Below are 18,313 nucleotides of genomic sequence, written 5' to 3' on the forward strand. Positions count from 1 at the left end.
TTATTAGAACACGTGGTTGATTATCTTTTCCTTGTATTGTAAATTATAATATAACACTTTCTTTCTCACTCAATTCAATTTTCACGGTGTAAAACGTAAAGTGTCTGCGTGAGAATGCAGACACATGTCACAAAAAATTGATATGTATTTCAAATGACAATGGAGTATTAAGCGATCAATATGACATCAAAAGTAGCATGACAGATATTCATTTTTTGAAAAAAAAAGTTCAATATAATACCTTATAAGTATATTGCGCAGGCGTAGTCACTGTTCTCGAGATTCTCGCAATGTCAGATGCTTCAGTCTAGTGCGCGCATTCATCGGGTATACATGTGTTTTTTGCAAGTAGCTCTTGATTCGATGTGTTCATGGTGTGAATTATATTGATATTTTTTTCACATTAAATATAGATGTGGATTGAACTAGAAAATATAGAATATAGTATAAATAATTACACAAATTTTAATTTGATTTTCATTTTAACTAGAATATCTACGTTTAATGCTAAATAATATTTATCACTGTAAAATGTTTGTTATAATGTTCTTTTTGCATATTACGGTGCGTACAAAATCGGGAGACTGCAACAAGCGCTGCTAACCATATAAAGATTTGCATCTTTACGTTAAAAAATAAATACTAGAAACCTACTTCGTTAATTAAAGAAAGTTGTTAGTGTTGCTCCAAAATAAAAACTACTTACAATTTTAATTTAATATTTTTTCTATCACGTTTGTCTGGAAATATTATCAACTCACTTGCTAATATAATATACACAAATATCTATGATTGGCTAATTTTTATGTACATTGTTAACGTAACTATTGTTATCTATGTATATTCATATTATTGTAGTTCTCAATGCTACTTTGTACTAATTTACTTTATTATCACAGATACTAGATTTTCTATCATTGTCGTGTTGAATAAAGGACAGTAAAATAAGATACCGATGTACTCATTAACTGTAAGAACATGTAAATCTTTTTAGAAATTTCATTATATAAAACACAATTGTATAAATCTAAATATTACGCGTATGAATGTGTAAGACATGTACATGTACATATATGTACACTTTTTTTTATTACCGTGGCCGCAGTCTCTAAGGATCCTATAAACATTTTACCGGGATTTAAATAAAAAGGTCTCGTGCCTCTTTGCAGTAGAAATAATATTAATTTTTGTATTTCTACAGAAAAGTTATACCATTGAACATTGTACCTAGTTAAGTAAACAACAATTTAAGATAATATGTAACTAGTATACAAAAAACTACGATACTACATATTACTTAATGTTGTAAACGTGACTGTATATGTACAGAAGAGTGTATTATATAGTTCTGCTCTTAGGGAAGTATTTTTCGGAAATTTCTTCTCCAGCTGTCTCTACTACCGCGCGCCGTTTTTCTTCAATCTCGAGCCGCTAGCGGAAACCGAAGAAGAGTACGGCGCGCGTAGTAAGAGCAGTCAGAAAAGAAATTTCAGAAAAATACTTCTCTTGGAGCGAAATGATATGGTGCATCCCTTTGTATATATATGCTTTTACTGTCAATTTTATGAAAAATTATATTTAAAAATAATTTTTAAAGATTTGAAACTAAGAAGTCACAGATAGAATAAAATTTAAAGAAGAAAAAATTTACTTTTGCAGACAATATATTCTTAGCACAATAAGAAAAAAGGATATAATCAAGAAAAAAATAATAATAATATTGAAAGCAATAGTTGAAAAAAAAGGAGCTAAGGTTGAACATGACTAAATCATAGACGAGGTTCAGAAAAAAAAAATGGAGATTGGTGATAAAAGAGTGAATAGAGATAAAAGAGGTAAAAAAGAAAGAAAAGTATTTAAAAACACTATTGAAAAAAGATGTGTGATATTTTCTTCGTTAATTTAGTCATATCGCGGCACTTGATTATCTTACACAGTCTTAAACACATCATTATAATGATCCGTAACGTCTTGTGCAGCATAATTTGCTAAAAACGTGTATAAAAGTAAAACAAAAACCATTGTAAGATGTAATAAAAATTCCATTGCATTATTTCCGTCTACTGCTGAATGATATACCTAAAAGTAATACGCATATAAAACATACTTTTCTTTTGATAGAGTTAGATACTACATGTTCTACACACATACATACATATAATAAATTCATGANNTATCACAAACGTTATCAAACACCGACTTATAGTAACTCACCAAAAACAAATTCAAGCTTAAGCTAGTTACAACAAATGCTATTAAACAGAAGAATGATCTCTCAAAACTAGAAATGAAATATGTCGAAAATCTTTAAAAACACAACAGTGACGTACATATATGTATATATATAATATTTATACNCNGCTACTATTGAACAAATACCAACTCNATAGCTGTGCGATGAATGTCCACGGCAGAAGCTATTTTTTTACAAATCGCATTTTTATTCTCAAAATTAGACTTTTTCCATTGTTCACTAGTCATTGCTTGTTGGATACGATAGCTGAAAATAACGTAAATTTATAATATATTTATAATATTTATAATTGCATATATATTTTTCTTTTTAATTACATATATTGTTTATATCAGTTTCACAAATACTAAAAAAAACATATATTTTATAACTTGTTAAACATTTCTATAGTATATAATTACCTGCCAATATTAAACATTCCACAAGCATACTTAAGATACGATATCATTAACGTTCCTGGTCCTATTATTGCAATTGCTCCGATGCAACAAGCGACCATCGTGTGCAGCAAAATTAAATAGGCATACTTCTCTTGATTAATAAAATAGCATGTTACAATTGGCATTGTAAAATGTAATCGAGATTCGTTCGTAGGCAGGACATTGTCAAGTAAAAGTGGCAATATTGGTAGCAACATTACAACACAGAGACAGACTAATGTAACCACTGAGCATAAAAAANGTTATTCTAATAAATAGGTGTTTATATGTATTTACTTTTTATGCTATAAAAATATTTATGTTTGTTTATCTCCCTGATACGGTTTTTATAGTAGATTTATTAATAAGATATATTACTTAAAACTAATTTTTTTAATGTACAAATATGACATTTGTCTATAGTTTAAGTAATATATAATCTTAAATATATCTGATTTAAAAAATAGTACTATACTATTTATTATAAAACTTGCATGTACCGAGTANAATTAATGTTTTTCTACGATGTATAACTAACTTTGTGTTTTCTGATAAAACNTGACATTTGATATATTTCGAAATAAACCGTCATATTAACCAAAGGTTAATATCATATCATATCATATTAGCTACTAATTGTGAATTACTTTTTTTGTAAAGATTTTTACTGTTAGTTCATAGTCAATTATTATCTTACACATAATTTTAGCCGTGTAACGCGTTGAGTTATCCCCGTAATGTTGCATAATATCAATTTCATTCTTATTTCTGAGTCCGTCACAAATATGCTTGAGATGTTCTAGTAAATACTTTACCTGATGTGNATCAATAAGATGAACCATTTATTCATGTTTGATTATTTTACAATGTGTTTTTAATAATTAGTTGTTTGAGTTACTACATAAGTACAGCAACTTACAGCGTAAAAGTTTACTCTAACTGAATTGTATTTTATCACACTAACAGTACAAAATAGAACGCAAGAAAGAATTTTAATTGCACAATCAAGCATACATTCCGGAGTCCAAAGTGCTGCAATCTGTGTGTAATAAATTTTGTGCGCATTTTAGTAAACGGAGCTCGGTTTAAGAAAAATTTTAATGTGTTGTAGACTGTTATACCTGAAATATAATGAAAGCTATTAGAATCGCAAACAACAAAATAAACTGTATTCTCGCAAGTAGTGATTGTTCGTAAGGCCATAAACCAAGTGCAAGCAAAAGAATACGAGTAAGTTTAAAATGCTCGAATTCTACACGGGCCATTGTTTTCTAAATGTTGTAGTTACAAAATTGACTTTTATTAGAACACGTGGTTGATTATCTTTTCCTTGTATTGTAAATTATAATATAACACTTTCTTTCTCACTCAATTCAATTTTCACGGTGTAAAACATAAAGTGTCTGCGTGAGAATGCAGACACATGTCACAAAAAATTGATATGTATTTCAAATGACGATGGAGTATTAAGCGATCAATATGACATCAAAAGTAGCATGACAGATATTCATTTTTTGAAAAAAAAAGTTCAATATAATACCTTATAAATATATTGCGCAGGCGTAGTCACTGTTCTCGAGATTCTCGCAATGTCAGATGCTTCAGTCTAGTGCGCGCATTCAGCGAGTATACATGTGTTTTTTGAAAGTAGCATTTGATTCGATGTGTTTAATGTCTGAATTCTATTAATCTTTCTTTAATCTTAATATAAATTCGGATCAGGCCAGAAAATATAGGATAAAGAATAATAATTACACAAATTTTCAACTTGAATTTAACCTTGAATTTAAACTAGAATAATACTTTAAATTAGAATTTCCACGTTGGATGCTAAGTAATACTTACCACTATTTAATTTGTATTATAATGTTTTTTGAATATTACGATGCGCACCAAATCGAGAAACTTCAGTTTCTAAAAAGATAGAAATTTGCATCTTTACGTTAAAAAATAAATACTAGAAACCTACTTCGTTAAGTAAAGAAAGTTGTTAGTGTTGCTCCAAAATAAAAAATACTTACGCTTTTAATTTAATATTTTTTTTATCACGGTTGTCTGGAAATATTATCAACTCACTTACTGATATACTACACACAAATTTCTATAAATGATTAATTTTTCTGCACATTGTTGACACGATTATCTATGTATGTTTATACTATTGCAGTTTTCAATGTGCTACTTTGTACTAATCCAGTTTATTATCACATATAATAGATTTTCTATCATTGTCGTGTTGAATAAAGGACAGTAAAATAAGATACCGATGTACTCATTAACTGTAAGAATATGTATAACTTCTTAGAAATTTGATTATATAAACCACAATTGTATAAATGTGAATATTACGTGTATGAATGTGTTTTTTTGTGTGTGAGAAATGTATATGTACATATATATCAATATATATTTTTTTTATTACCGTGGCCGCAGTTTCTAGAGATCCTATAAATATTTTACCAGGATTTAAATAAAAAGATCTTGTTCCTCTTTGCAGTAGAAATAATATCAATTTTTGTATTTGTACAGAAAAGTTATACCATTGAACATTGTACCTAGTTAAATAAAAGACGATTATGAGATGATATGTACCTAACATACAACTAAATAAAAACTTCGTTATTATTTATTAATTTATTTTGTGTGCGTGGCTGTACAAAAGAGTGCATCATATCGCTCTAGGGAAAATATTTCCTGTGTGGTATTTTCCGCGTTAGTTTGGTTACATCGCAGCACGTGATGATCTTACACAGTCTTAAACACATCATTATAATGATCTGTCACATCTTGTGCAGCATAATTTGCTAAGAACGTGTATAAAAGTAAAACAAAAACCAATGTAACATGCAATAAAAATTCCATTGCATTATTTCCGTCTACTGCTGAATGATATACCTAAAAGTAATAGGTATATAAAACAATACTTTTCTTTTGATAGAGTTAGATAATACATGTTCTACACACATACATATATATAATAAATTCATGAAATATCACAAACGTTATCAAATACCGACTTATAGTAACTCACCAAAAACAAATTCAAGCTTAAGCTNGTTACAACAAATGCTATTAAACAGAAGAATGATCNCTCAAAACTAGANATGAAATATGTCGAAAATCTTTAAAAACACAATATTGACGTACATATATGTATATATATATTATTTTTACAATGCTATTATTGAACAAATACCAACTCCATAGCTGTGCGATGAATGTTCACGGCAGAAGCTATTTTTTTACAAATCGCAATTTTATTCTCAAAATTAGACTTTTTCCATTGTTGACTAGACATTGCTTGTTGGATACGATAGCTGGAAAAAACGTACATTTTTAATATATATATTTATTACAGTTATTATTGCATATTATAATTTTATTATAATTACATACAGTTTTTATATCAGGTTCACAGATAATAAAAGAAACATATATTTTATAATCTTGTCACACATTTCTATATATAGTATATAATTACCTGCCAATATTAAACATTCCACAGGCATGCTTAAGATACGATATCATTAACGTTCCTGGTCCTATTATTGCAATTGCCCCAATGCAAGTAGCGACCATTGTGTGCAGCAAAATTAAATAGGTATACTTCTCCTGATTAATGAAGTAGCATGTCACAATTGGCATTGCGAAACGTGATCGAGATTCGTTTATAGGCAGCACAATGTCAAGTAAAAGTGGCAATATTGGTAGCAACAAAACAACACAGAGACAGACTAATGTAATCACTGAGCATGAAATATTTATTATTTTAATTTATTATTTTACTAAATAGATGTTTATGTATATTTATTTTTTATACTTTAAAAATTGTTATTGTAGTGTCTTGTAAAAGTTTTTGTAAAAATGTATTATTTAATTAATAAAATGTATTACTTAAAACAATTTTTTAAAAATAATGTAGGAATAAGACATTTTTTGAATACAGTTTAAGTAAAATGTACCCTTAAATAACTTTGATTGTAAAAATAATATATATGCTATTTATTGTAAATATATGCATGTATTGTGTGTAATTAGTGTTTACCTATGATTTGTAACTATCTTTGTGTTCTTTGATAAAACATGATATTTGAGTATATCGTAAAATAAACCGTCATATTTAACCAAAGGATCATCTTAGGCACCAATTTTGAATTATTTTTTGATAAAGATTTCTACTAATATTACATAGTCAATTTTCATCTTACACATAATTCTAGCCGTGTAACGCGTTGAGTTATCCCCGTAATGTTTCATAATATCAATTTCATTCTTATCTTTGAGTCCGTCACAAATATGCTTGAGATGTTCTAGTAAATACTTTACCTAATGTGTATCAATAAGTGTTTAAATTTATTCAAATATGTGAATATTTTACAATGTGTTTTTAATAAATAGTTTGAGTAACTACATTAAAACAGCAACTTACAGCGTAAAAGTTTACTCTAACTGAATTGTATTTAATCACAGTCACAGTCCAAAATAGTACGGAAGAAAGAATTTTAATTGTACAATCTAGCATACATTCTGGAGTCCAAAGTGCTGTAATCTGTGTGTAGGTAATAAATTTCGTGAGCATTTTAACGAACAGAGTGCGGTTTAAAAATGAATTATTTTGATATACCTGAAATACAATAAAAGCTATTAAAATGGCAAAGAACGAGACAAACTGTATTTTTGCAAGTAATGATTGTTTGTAAGGCCATAAACCAAGTGCGAGCAGGAGAATTTGAGTAAGTTTAAAATGCTCGAGGTCTATACGAGCCATTGTTTTCTAAACGTTGTATTTACAAAATTGACTTTTATTAGAACACGTGGTTGATTATCGTTTTCCTTGTATTGTAAATTATAATATAACACTTTCTTTCTCACGCAATTCAATTTTAACGGTGTAAAACCTGAAGTGTTAGCGTGAGAATGTAAACACGTGTTTCTCAAATTGATATGTTTGCGTTGCAGACGATAGTGGATTATTAAGCGATCACTATGACACCAAAAAACGAAACACAATAAATATTTATTTTTCAGGCAATTTCCGACAAAATACCGTATAAGTGTATTACGCAAGTGCGGTTCTCGAGACCTTTTGCAATGTTAGATGCTTCAGTGTAGTGCGCGCATTCATTGAGTGATGTACGTGTGGTTTTCGAGATTATCACTAGTCACTCGATTTTGCAGAGTATATAGGTGCGGATATATAATAAAGTATAAATATAAGTTTAACCAAATTATTAATTAGAAATACATTTAATTAAAATATTCGTGTTGGATGTTATATAATATTCATTAGAATGATGTTTGAGTATTAGTTTGTGTTACGTGCACATAGAGATTCGCGACTTTACGTTAGAAAATGAATGCTAAAAAACTATTCCGCTAATTAGCGAGCAAGATGTTTTTTCTGTATAATTAATATTGATTTTATAAAAGACGAACTACGACTCACTGAGTGTCAATAAAATTTACAAGAAAAATTTTGTAGATAAGTTGTGTTTATATAGCTGAGCATAATGTATATCGTCAGCAGTCGACCGATTTGTGAAATATACCAGCTTTGCGAGTGTTAATTGTGTTAAATGTAAGTCCTATTATTGTTTATTTTCACGTATTATAATAAAAATTAAACCTAGAATATGGTTTTATAACTGTTCTAATTATTGCAACGTTTTTTGGCTTTATGATAAACGACTTGTCTATGTTTCTAGTTCCTGCCGGAGCAAAGATGAAAAATAAAGTTTCTACGAATATCAGTGACCATTATAAACAATTTTTTGTTAGAAGTTATTAGTCATACGCTATACTTATATAGAGTTCTATTAAACTTCTCTTTTTTATATAGTTTTTAGCTTAGTTTTCTTTTGTAATCTGTGAAATATAGTAATACAATTTATTATGACAGGTAAAGGTTTTATTCTATTGTGTAGAGAAAAAACGGTAAAATAAAATAACAACACGTTCATTATGTGTAACAAGTATAACTATTTTAGATATTATTTACATAACAGTAGATAATAGATACACATATATTCTTTATTTATCTACTAGTCATTAATACAATGTCAAGTATACTTTGACAAAATATAAAAAGGATTGATATTTTGTCAAAATATTTTGCATACATAAACATATGTAAATAAATATATGTAAAGACAGATTACTCTATTGTGTAGAATAAAGTACAGTAAAATAAGATAACGAAGTGCTGATCATCTGAAATAAGACATATATTTCTTTGTTTACACATTTCGTAACGAAAGCTTTATAAAATCGTGCATATTCTCCTTTATTATTATTATTTTACCTTGCCAGCACCCTCTATAGATGCTACATATACTCCACCAACAACTAGAGTAAAAGATTTAGTGCCTCTTTGCAATAGGAATAGTATCAACTTTTGTATTTTTAGAGGAGCTTTGTACCACTGAATGTTGTACCTACAAACAGAAGAAAAATCTGTAAAAAAAAAAAAAAAAAAAAAAAAAAGAAATACAGTTTTACACATCTTGTTAATAGCACTTGTTAAGTGATTTCACAAACACATACATAATATCTAAAGATCTATCATTTAAAAGTAGAGTGTTTTATGTCTACGGAAAATCTCATATAGTTAATAAATATATATATATATATAATCTAGTTTTCAAGAGACAATATATATAATTACAATAATAATATATATTATATATATGATATATACGCAAAAACTGAAAAAACAATCTTTTATGACTATATTATCATCTTTCATGACTATATGATCATCTTACACAGATATAAATAAATCATTGTTATTATCTACGACTTCTTGTACTGAATAGTTACATATCATTGAGTAAAGAAACATAGGAATTACACATATAAAATGTATTAAAACTTCTTCAATATTATCTCCAGTTACCAAAGCCTGAAAAAGCTAACATACATAATTATATTATTTGGTTAGAACGATTAATTAAAATATATCTTATACATATACATGCGGTGCATATATGAAATATTACGCACTTTGTAAAACTTATTTGCAAACAAAACTTACCGAAAATAAATTTAAGCTCAAACCTGTCACAAGAAATGTTATTAAACAGAGAAATGATCTTTCAAAGTTAGACATTAAAACTATGCAGAACCTGTACGAAAGAAAGGGAAAGAAACTGTTGGTATATGTATCGTGTGTAAACATTTTACAGAATAGAATAAATACCAACTCCATCGCTTTGCGATGAATATCCACTGCACAAGCTATCCGTTTACAGATTACAGTTGCGTTTTCCAAACTGTTTTTTGACTGATCAATTGTTTGCTGGAAACGATATCTATAAATAATACTTTTGTTATAGTATACACATATAATATAATATATATATATATATATTGTGACATAGCTAAATATATAAATAATATAAGAGAAAATATATGTTATTATTAGTTATATATTATGTTACTGAATTTATAGTTTTTGTCACATTTTAAAATAACCATGAAAAAGTTTTTCAAACAGTACATAATTATTATATTGTTTTATATTTATGCTTACCGGGCAACGCTAATTATTCCACAGGCATATTTGAAATATGCTATTAACATTGTTCCTGTTCCTACCAGTGCAATCGCCCCTATGCATACAGCAGCCCCCGTGTGCAAGAAAATTAAATACCAATATTTCTCTTGCTCGAAAAAATAATGGGTTACGATTGGTAATACGATACGTCGAGATTCGTTCATAGATATATCAATATCAAAAATGCTTGGCCATAATATCATAAAAAAACCACAAAATACACAGACTAATGTAAGCACTAAACATAAATTTGAGAAACACATTCATATGAAATATAAGTCGCTATTTACTAACAATTAAAAAAATAGAATTATATTTAAAAGTACTAGGTCTTTGGTCGTAATCTTGCAAGACGTTTGATAAAAGTCAATTGTTTGTTTGCTTACATATAAGTCTAGATGTAAAACGTTTTGTCATACTTCCGTAATGTTTTATGATAGCAATTTCATTCTCATCTTTAAGATTATTGCAAATGTTTTTGATATAATCTATTAAATATTTCACCTAAGCAACAGCAATTTTATGTTTTAAAGTTTGTGGAAAATGAGAGTACAAAATTATACATATAGTTTATACAAAAACTCGTTTAGTAAGCATAAAATATAAAAATTTATTTACAGTGTGAGAGTGTATCATAAACAAGTTGTACTTGAGTGCAAATACACTGAAACATACTGCGACAGAAAGACTTTTTAAGGCAAGATTAAACGTACATTCTGAAGTCAGAAGTACTGTCAGCTGTGAGAATATAAATTTCTTATTAATGTTATTTAACAAATAGCTTTTCTTACTTGATAAAAACGGAAATTTTATGTTAAACTTTTTTTTGAATTATATATACATACAATTTTACTACTACGCTTATCGTTTTTTTTTTTTAATTTATAGTTGGCCATATTATACCTAATATATTAATTTTGTGTTACTTATTGACATACCTGAGATATAATGGAAGTAATTAGAATGGTGAACATCAAAATACATTGTACTTGAGTGAGTAGTGAGCGATCGTAAGGCCATACACCAATCGCAAGTAACAAAATTCGATTAAGTCTTAAGTGATCGGTTTCTATACGAATCATTTCTGTTTGAACATCGACGTACAATTTACAAAGAAATTTTGAAAGTACATATGCCACATATGCCAAATAGATATGCCATTTTTTCAACCGTCGGTTGAATGTTCTCTTTTTTTCCGTAAATTTTATTGTAATTGTAACAATAGCTTATTTTAACTTTGAAGTATTAACTTATAAGTGAGAATGCAAACATTTGCTCTCAATTTGATACGTTCCATTGAAAAAATGATAGTCAATTAAGTGATCGATTTGAGGGTGAAAGAACCTCACCGACTATTTATTTCTCACGCAATAAAAACTTATAAAATATTACCTCTACATACTACGCGCAAGCGTAGTCAGTTTTTCAATATTGCAAGGTGTCAGTTGCTTCAGTCGACTACGTGCATGTGACACGCATGTTTTACGATGAGAGAAACATGATGATCGGTCTGCATTCGCTCGCGTGTTAGTGATAAAAAATATTCTCAATATAATAATAGATTGATATAAAGTTCATTGCGTAAAAGTAGTAACTCTTTCACAATGCTCGAAAGAAAAAGTGACAAGAATATTTCCTAAACTACTTTCTTGATTTTTTCAATAATCTAAGTAAATATTGGGTATCACATTAGGACAAAACCTTTCAAACTTTTCATAACTCAAGAATACTGTTTTAAAGTAATTAATCACAATTCATTACTGTTTATTTTACATTTTTATTTTTGTGAAGAGAAAGATCTATTATTTTATTTATAAAAGCTGTTTTTTATGAATATTTTAAAGACATGAAATTACAAGTGTGTGTATTACTTTTTGTAGTATGAAAACAATATAAGTAGTAAACCTTCCAGAACTATATTCGAGATAGGAAATCAAAAAACTAAGAAAAAACAGTACGCAAAGTCTGTGAATGCTTTTTGAAGATTTGGGGAAGAGAAATTGACTACTGAACATATAGATTTGCGACTTTGAGTTAGAAAAGAAATGAAATAGAAAATTACTGTGTTAATTGTAGCGAGACAAATGTTTTTTTTGCAAAAAACTGTTTAACTATGTCTGATCGGGTAACAAACAAGTTTACAAGGAGAATCTTGCAGAGAATTTTATGCTTGGCTGCGTACAGCGCATATTGTTAGCAGCAATTAATTTGTGAGATGTTAGTTTTACATTATGTTGAACGTTATTAGCCATAGAACGTATAGGTTCTATAAGAATTCTCTTTACATCAAATTTCTTTTACTATTACAATCTTTGAAGTCAACATATTGTAAGACAATTTATGATTTCACACGTAATAAATCTATTGTGTAGAATAAAGAACGGCAAAATAAGATAACGATGCGTTCATCAGCTGTAAAAAAATATACTTTTTTGGATTATTTAAAAAAACACTAATAAACATATAGACACTCATATTTTCTTTGGCCACATATTTTACCTTGGCCATATTTTCAAACGATCCTGTAACTATTTTACCGAGATGTAAGGTGAAAGATTTCGTTTTCCTTTGCAGCAGAAATAGTATCATTTTTTGTATTTCTATAGGACTTCTGTACCATTGAACGTTGTACCTACAAATTGATTAAAAATCTATGTAAAAGAAGATTAAAAAGATTTATTATTAATTTATTTGTGACTTTTGATAAAAGTAATGGATTTGGTTTAAAACATATAACAAAATTATATTGTTTTCTCATAACATATACTTTTAAGTACATATATAATGTTGATATTATAATAAAAAAAATATATATCTTCTAATAGAAGATATATATAATACTCTAAATATATACTCTAATTACTATTAATTATTATATACAACTTTTTTATTACACAGTGAATATTCTATATGATATTCTTACACGGTCACAAACACATCGTTATTATTATCCGTAATATCTTGTGATATATAGTTGGCTAGAAACATATATATAAGAACAGAAGCAATAAATATGAGATGTATTAAAAGTTCTTTGATGTCATTTCCACATAATACAATCTGACAAACCTAAAATACAAACATACGAATAAAAACTTTTCTTCTTTTTAATTTAATATACAAATAATTTTCTTTGTATGATTTTTAGAAGTATAGGATACTTTCTACATTTTACACACATACGTACATATATACGTATATATGAAATATGGCGCACATTGTTTCGAACTACGTAGTTTATTTTTAACTCACCAAACACATGTTCAAGCTCAAATCTGCCACGCAAACTATCATTAAAAACATTAACGAACCTTCGAAATCAGATACTAAAGTTGTGGAAAACCTTTAAGAAAATAAAATTGTGTTGATATATATTGTATGAAAATATTATCGGATAAATACTAACTCCATAGCTGTGCGATGAATGATCACGCCACTAGCTATCTGTTTACAAATTTCACTTTTATTCCCGATATTAGTCTTTTTCAATTTATCAATTGCCATTGCCTGCTGGATACGATAACTATAAATTACAATCATTACATACAGTATATTTACATTTTGCTGTAATTTCATATAATTTCTTATCACATTATGATGATATCTATATACATGTACTGGCTAAATATAATAAATATGTTTTCACAATAATTCATTCTTCGCGGACAGACATGGGTCACTCAGATCTATTCAAACATTGCGATATCTCTAATAAAACTTAGTTTTTTTTTTTTAACGCTTATATCTTCAAAACTGCTAAAGATTTTTTCAATTTGTTTTTTACGCAGAATTGTTCAAACTTTCAATTCATAAAGTTGAAAAAATATTGATTTTTCGCAAAGATATTTAATTTTAAAGTCGCGCGGGTCTCATGCAGGCTCAGTCTGTAGGTCATTTTTGAGATCTGTCCACGAAGGGATAATATTTGTAGTATATTTTTGTATATATATTCACCTCACAATACTAAACATTGCACAGGCGTGCTTGAGATAAGTTATTATTATACTTCCTGTTGCCATTAACACAATTATCCCGATGCAAAGAGCAACGATCATGTGCAACAAAATTAGATAAAAATACTTCTCTTGATCGACAAAATAGTATGTTACAATTGGTATTGCAAAACGTGGTCGAGATTCGTTTGCAGGCAGAATATTGTCCAGTAAGTGCGGCGAGATTGGTAGCAAAATAAGAAAACATACAGAAACCAGTGCAAGCACTGAGCATAGAAAATACTCATATAATAATATAATATAATTTTCTTATTAAAATATGTTTGTAACAAAAGACTTATTTAATTGTTGACTATTTTCAAATAAAAGGTATGTTTTTTGATAGAGCATGAATTCTATCACAAAAATGCAATAAAATATATTGTATCATTATTGTGCAATATTTGTCTGTTTTATCTTGATTAATATTATTTATAAAGAGATACTAATAATATAATTAAAAAATTGTCTTACGTAAAAGCCTAGTTGTGAAAAGCGTCGCGTCGTTCCCGTATTGTCTCATAATAGCGATTTCGTTCTCATCTTTGAGCTCGTTACAAATATGCTGAAGATGTTCTAGTAAATATTTCACCTGATATATAGTAAATAATAACATATTATGTTGGGCTTATATTGCAATTTTAAAGATGTGTGTGTGCACAATATGTTAAATACAAAAACACTAGTTTTTATATTTGCTGTTTTATAGTGTAAATTGACTCACAGCAACTTACAGTGCAGGAATTTATCATAAATGCGATGTATTTAATCACAGGCAGAGCAAAAGGTAATGCACAAGAAAGAATTTTGATGATACGATCAATCTTATATTCTGAAGTCCAGATTGCTGTAATCTACTTGTAAATAGATTTATTTATATAGTTATTATTCATATAGGTGTAACAACTTTGATACGTTTTATATATATGTGTACGTATATTTGTATAGTGACATACTTGAAATACAACGGAAGCTATCAAGATACTAAAAATTGAAATAAACTGTATTCGAACAAGTAGCGACCGCTCATAAGGCCATAAGCCAACTGCGAGTAACAGAATTCGATTAAGTCTAAAATTCTCGTTTTCTACGCATATCATTTTTTTCGAATATCGAAACGGGTTTTACCGCGAGACAATTACGAAAATTGCACGTATCCTTTTGTCGGCACACTCAATATAAACACTTTTTTTTTTCCTTTTATTGTAAATTACAACATAAGTAGAGGGAGAGAAAGAGCACAATTCAGTAAAAAAAAATTAAGTATCAACGTGAGAATGTAGCACCTGTTCTCAAATTGATGCGTTTATATTCCAGATGTGAGACTATTATGACCAGATGTAGACTACTATGCGATCAATATGACTCTTTGAAAGAGAGACGTGCGAATATTTATTTTTCAGAAAAGACCCTCTGATGTAATAATCTCTAAATATACTGCGCAAGCGCAGTCGTTGTTTTTCAGATCCGCATAATATTAGATACTGCAGTCTGCTACACGCATTCATCGTGTGATCTTTGAGAGTAATAAAACCAATACAGTGATACTTTAATTCATTTTACTCAAAAATAAAGAATAGAGATATACATATTTATTTGTGGATATATTAATTTTTTTATTATATATATTGTGTTTATTTTTAATACGAAATAAAAGAATACTAGAAGTTATTAATATATCAATGAAGATATCAAGGTAAATACACAATAAAAAAAACTATTATTGTTGCCTATACATAAAATATGAATATAATATTTGTACCATATACGTGTTTTACTGCGTATACTTTCTTTCGATCGTATAAATATATATATTTTTTTTACACAATTTTTATTAGACAGTCAGTCTTTCGCCTTCATTAAAACAATATTTCTTTAACTTGCTTACAATTTAACTGTTTAAAAAGTTGTAAGTTATCCGGTTCTACCTGTCGAACAACGCCCATAGTAATTTAGAGTCACATCTGTAAATATAAAAGATTAATATTTAAAAAAATTATCTATGCTAATGGGATAATATCAGAATTATAAATTTTTTTACGTTTAGGTAAGAATTTTTGTCTAAGTACATGTACTATGTTGCAAGTTATGAAAAAGAACAACTTTTTGATAAATATAAGTTTTTCTTTTTTGTCTTATAATGTTAATATTACTTTGCTAAATAGATAACATCGCTCTATAAATTAGAATAATACGCGTACATACATGCGTGTGTGTACGCGCACGATAGAAAATCATTTTGTTACGTGATATCTTGTTTTAACATTTTTGTTATTATAATATGTAAAATTATTTTTAACATATAAAAGTTTGAGTAAAAAATACGTTAAATTATAAACTAAGTTAAACAATAAACGTAACAAACTTTTTCTCTTAGAAAAAATTTATTATATCTTACCTTTTCCACATCTTTGAGCACAGCCTAGTCCACCTGGATTCGTGTAATCAGCATTATCCGTACCGCAGACAGGATTATATTCATTTGTTACCTAAACACATAATGCACTAATGTATTTATGAATATTTGCACATATAAAATATATATTTTATACATCAATTATTAATAGATATACTATAGAATTAATTTTTGATATAATCACTATTTATCAATAGTTACTTCTTTTTACTTTAACTAATCGTTTTTTGATCAATAATTAAAAATAATGTAATAAGATTTTATATTACATGTGCTTACTCGTACGATCTTTTCTGCGTACAATATCTTGTTTTGTTTGTTTTATAATATATTTTTCTTGAGTATGTAAATCATATATATATCTGTGATGCTGATTATAGTAAGAAGAAAATTATTACCGGACAAGATGCTACGCATACGTCATATGGAGCAGAAGATACAATAGTACTACTAGCGGTAACAGTAGTAGTAATAGTGGAAACAGTAGTTGAATTACTCAAAGTAGTAGCTGCTGGTCCGTCAAAAAAAAAACCATCTACTCGGGTCATTGTATTCTGAAAAATATTTTGAATTATAAAGTAATTTTTAAAAATTACTTAAAGAATTTACTTCTACTACCATCTTTGGTTAAATGAGAAAAAGAGGCTGTATGGTCATCATATTACTTTGCTTTATTTTGTTTTATTGATTAAGGCCTGTTTCAAATTTGATTTTGAATTATATAAATAATATATTTTTTTTTCTTGAAAAACACAATAAAAGGAAAGAGTCAAAATGAGTTTCTTGTTTTCAGAAGTAAACATTTTTTTAAATAAATATCTGAAACTCGTTATTCCACGAAAAAATATTTCAATTAGCAATAGCTTATATTTTTTCTTAATGTGCCCCTTTTTCTCTTTCTCTGCTCTATTTATTTTGCTGTTAAATAATTGCTTACTTGTGGTAGTCCAACGATGACAGCAGGCAATGCGGTAACTGTAAAAATCATTAAAATCATTATTATTAAAATAGTCACAATATTATAAGAAAATATATAAACTTAATACAAGGCAGTCGTAAACAAAACACGTATAAAATAATTTCTTACCTAGTATTAAGTAAAATAACATTTTCTATATTTAGGATAAACTATCGCAGGTTCCGATCCGACTACAAGCGTAGCGTTCGCTACGTTCGCTTTTATAATACTGGTTGCCAAGCTGTGTAAGGCTGTGGTACTGGTTTGTGGGAGTCCCACGCGAACGTCACCACTACAAATGATGTAAATTGAAAACATAACCATTTTGCACATCCGACTAGACTAGGTGCGGATGGGAGAACTCTTTCTTACAACGTTCTGCCGCACTGTCACTTTTTTGGCACTATTTTATCATGTATGTCCGTGATCTTAGCAAACACATATAATTATAAAGAAATAAATAAAGCCGACTTGCAACAAAAAATTGAATGATGATGCACTTAGTCCGCTCTAGTAGTTCGAAAAAAAACGCTATGAGCAAACTGGTTTTCCCCAGCGCAACAATGTACATAGATAACACTTATTATATGATAATTATTAAATATTTTGACGATGACTCAGATACTTTTTTTCAGACATTGTTAGCGCACGATAACTTACCTGTTACATATATATAAGACAATTTTTAGAAATTTTTAGAATCAATAAATAATAGATAA

General features: G+C 28.2%; 3 protein-coding genes across 6 annotated transcripts; all 3 read right to left on the minus strand.

The window, feature by feature from the left end:
• Positions 1 to 12,090: 12,090 nt before the first annotated feature.
• LOC109853039 lies at positions 12,091 to 13,558 on the minus strand. The gene is made up of 4 exons (XM_020424745.1): positions 13,481 to 13,558; positions 13,152 to 13,297; positions 12,728 to 12,860; positions 12,091 to 12,640 (listed from the first exon to the last, which is right to left on the minus strand). Exons 1-4 carry the CDS (start codon positions 13,529 to 13,531, stop codon positions 12,590 to 12,592), a joined length of 381 nt encoding a protein of 126 aa, XP_020280334.1. The 5' UTR covers positions 13,532 to 13,558; the 3' UTR covers positions 12,091 to 12,589.
• Positions 13,490 to 15,841, minus strand: LOC109853038. 3 transcript variants are annotated; one of them, XM_020424743.1, is made up of 5 exons: positions 15,177 to 15,841; positions 14,955 to 15,074; positions 14,695 to 14,812; positions 14,183 to 14,447; positions 13,607 to 13,751 (listed from the first exon to the last, which is right to left on the minus strand). In XM_020424743.1, the coding sequence occupies exons 1-5, from the start codon at positions 15,318 to 15,320 to the stop codon at positions 13,616 to 13,618; spliced, it is 783 nt and encodes a 260-aa protein (XP_020280332.1). In that variant the 5' UTR covers positions 15,321 to 15,841; the 3' UTR covers positions 13,607 to 13,615. The 3 variants fall into 3 exon arrangements, 2 of the variants coding, with proteins under 2 accessions (XP_020280333.1, XP_020280332.1); XM_020424744.1 differs by lacking the exons at positions 13,607 to 13,751; positions 14,183 to 14,447 and adding an exon at positions 13,490 to 13,571; XR_002250072.1 differs by lacking the exon at positions 13,607 to 13,751 and having other exon boundaries at positions 14,037 to 14,812; positions 14,955 to 15,077.
• A 66-nt stretch (positions 15,842 to 15,907) lies between these two features.
• Positions 15,908 to 18,269, minus strand: LOC109853040. 2 transcript variants are annotated; one of them, XM_020424747.1, is made up of 6 exons: positions 17,967 to 18,269; positions 17,724 to 17,886; positions 17,574 to 17,611; positions 17,035 to 17,190; positions 16,619 to 16,709; positions 15,908 to 16,184 (listed from the first exon to the last, which is right to left on the minus strand). In XM_020424747.1, the coding sequence occupies exons 2-6, from the start codon at positions 17,743 to 17,745 to the stop codon at positions 16,135 to 16,137; spliced, it is 357 nt and encodes a 118-aa protein (XP_020280336.1). In that variant the 5' UTR covers positions 17,746 to 17,886; positions 17,967 to 18,269; the 3' UTR covers positions 15,908 to 16,134. The 2 variants fall into 2 exon arrangements, with proteins under 2 accessions (XP_020280336.1, XP_020280335.1); XM_020424746.1 differs by having other exon boundaries at positions 17,724 to 18,269.
• Positions 18,270 to 18,313: the final 44 nt, after the last annotated feature.

Source organism: Pseudomyrmex gracilis, unplaced genomic scaffold (genome assembly GCF_002006095.1).
Source record: "Pseudomyrmex gracilis isolate BER0280 unplaced genomic scaffold, ASM200609v1 scaffold_42, whole genome shotgun sequence".
Lineage (NCBI taxonomy): Eukaryota > Metazoa > Arthropoda > Insecta > Hymenoptera > Formicidae > Pseudomyrmex > Pseudomyrmex gracilis.

What these genes read in the sequence shown, in the direction of transcription:
- LOC109853039 (XM_020424745.1), bottom strand. Translation starts at nt 13,531, where the DNA reads ATGTTTTTAATGATAGTTTGCGTGGCAGATTTGAGCTTGAACATGTGT. An exon ending in TGAGCTTGAACATGTGTTTG is followed by an intron (nt 13,298 to 13,480) that starts GTGAGTTAAAAA and finishes TTTGTATTTTAG; the next exon opens with GTTTGTCAGATTGTATTATG. An exon ending in CGTTTGAAAATATGGCCAAG is followed by an intron (nt 12,641 to 12,727) that starts GTAAAATATGTG and finishes ATTTTTTTACAG; the next exon opens with CTGATGAACGCATCGTTATC.
- LOC109853038 (XM_020424743.1), bottom strand. Translation starts at nt 15,320, where the DNA reads ATGATATGCGTAGAAAACGAGAATTTTAGACTTAATCGAATTCTGTTA. An exon ending in TAGCTTCCGTTGTATTTCAA is followed by an intron (nt 15,075 to 15,176) that starts GTATGTCACTAT and finishes ATTTACAAGTAG; the next exon opens with ATTACAGCAATCTGGACTTC. An exon ending in TTTCACAACTAGGCTTTTAC is followed by an intron (nt 14,448 to 14,694) that starts GTAAGACAATTT and finishes TTCTATGCTCAG; the next exon opens with TGCTTGCACTGGTTTCTGTA.
- LOC109853040 (XM_020424747.1), bottom strand. Translation starts at nt 17,745, where the DNA reads ATGTTATTTTACTTAATACTAG. An exon ending in TCATCGTTGGACTACCACAA is followed by an intron (nt 17,191 to 17,573) that starts GTAAGCAATTAT and finishes AATATTTTTCAG; the next exon opens with AATACAATGACCCGAGTAGA. An exon ending in TGCTCAAAGATGTGGAAAAG is followed by an intron (nt 16,185 to 16,618) that starts GTAAGATATAAT and finishes TTATATTTACAG; the next exon opens with ATGTGACTCTAAATTACTAT.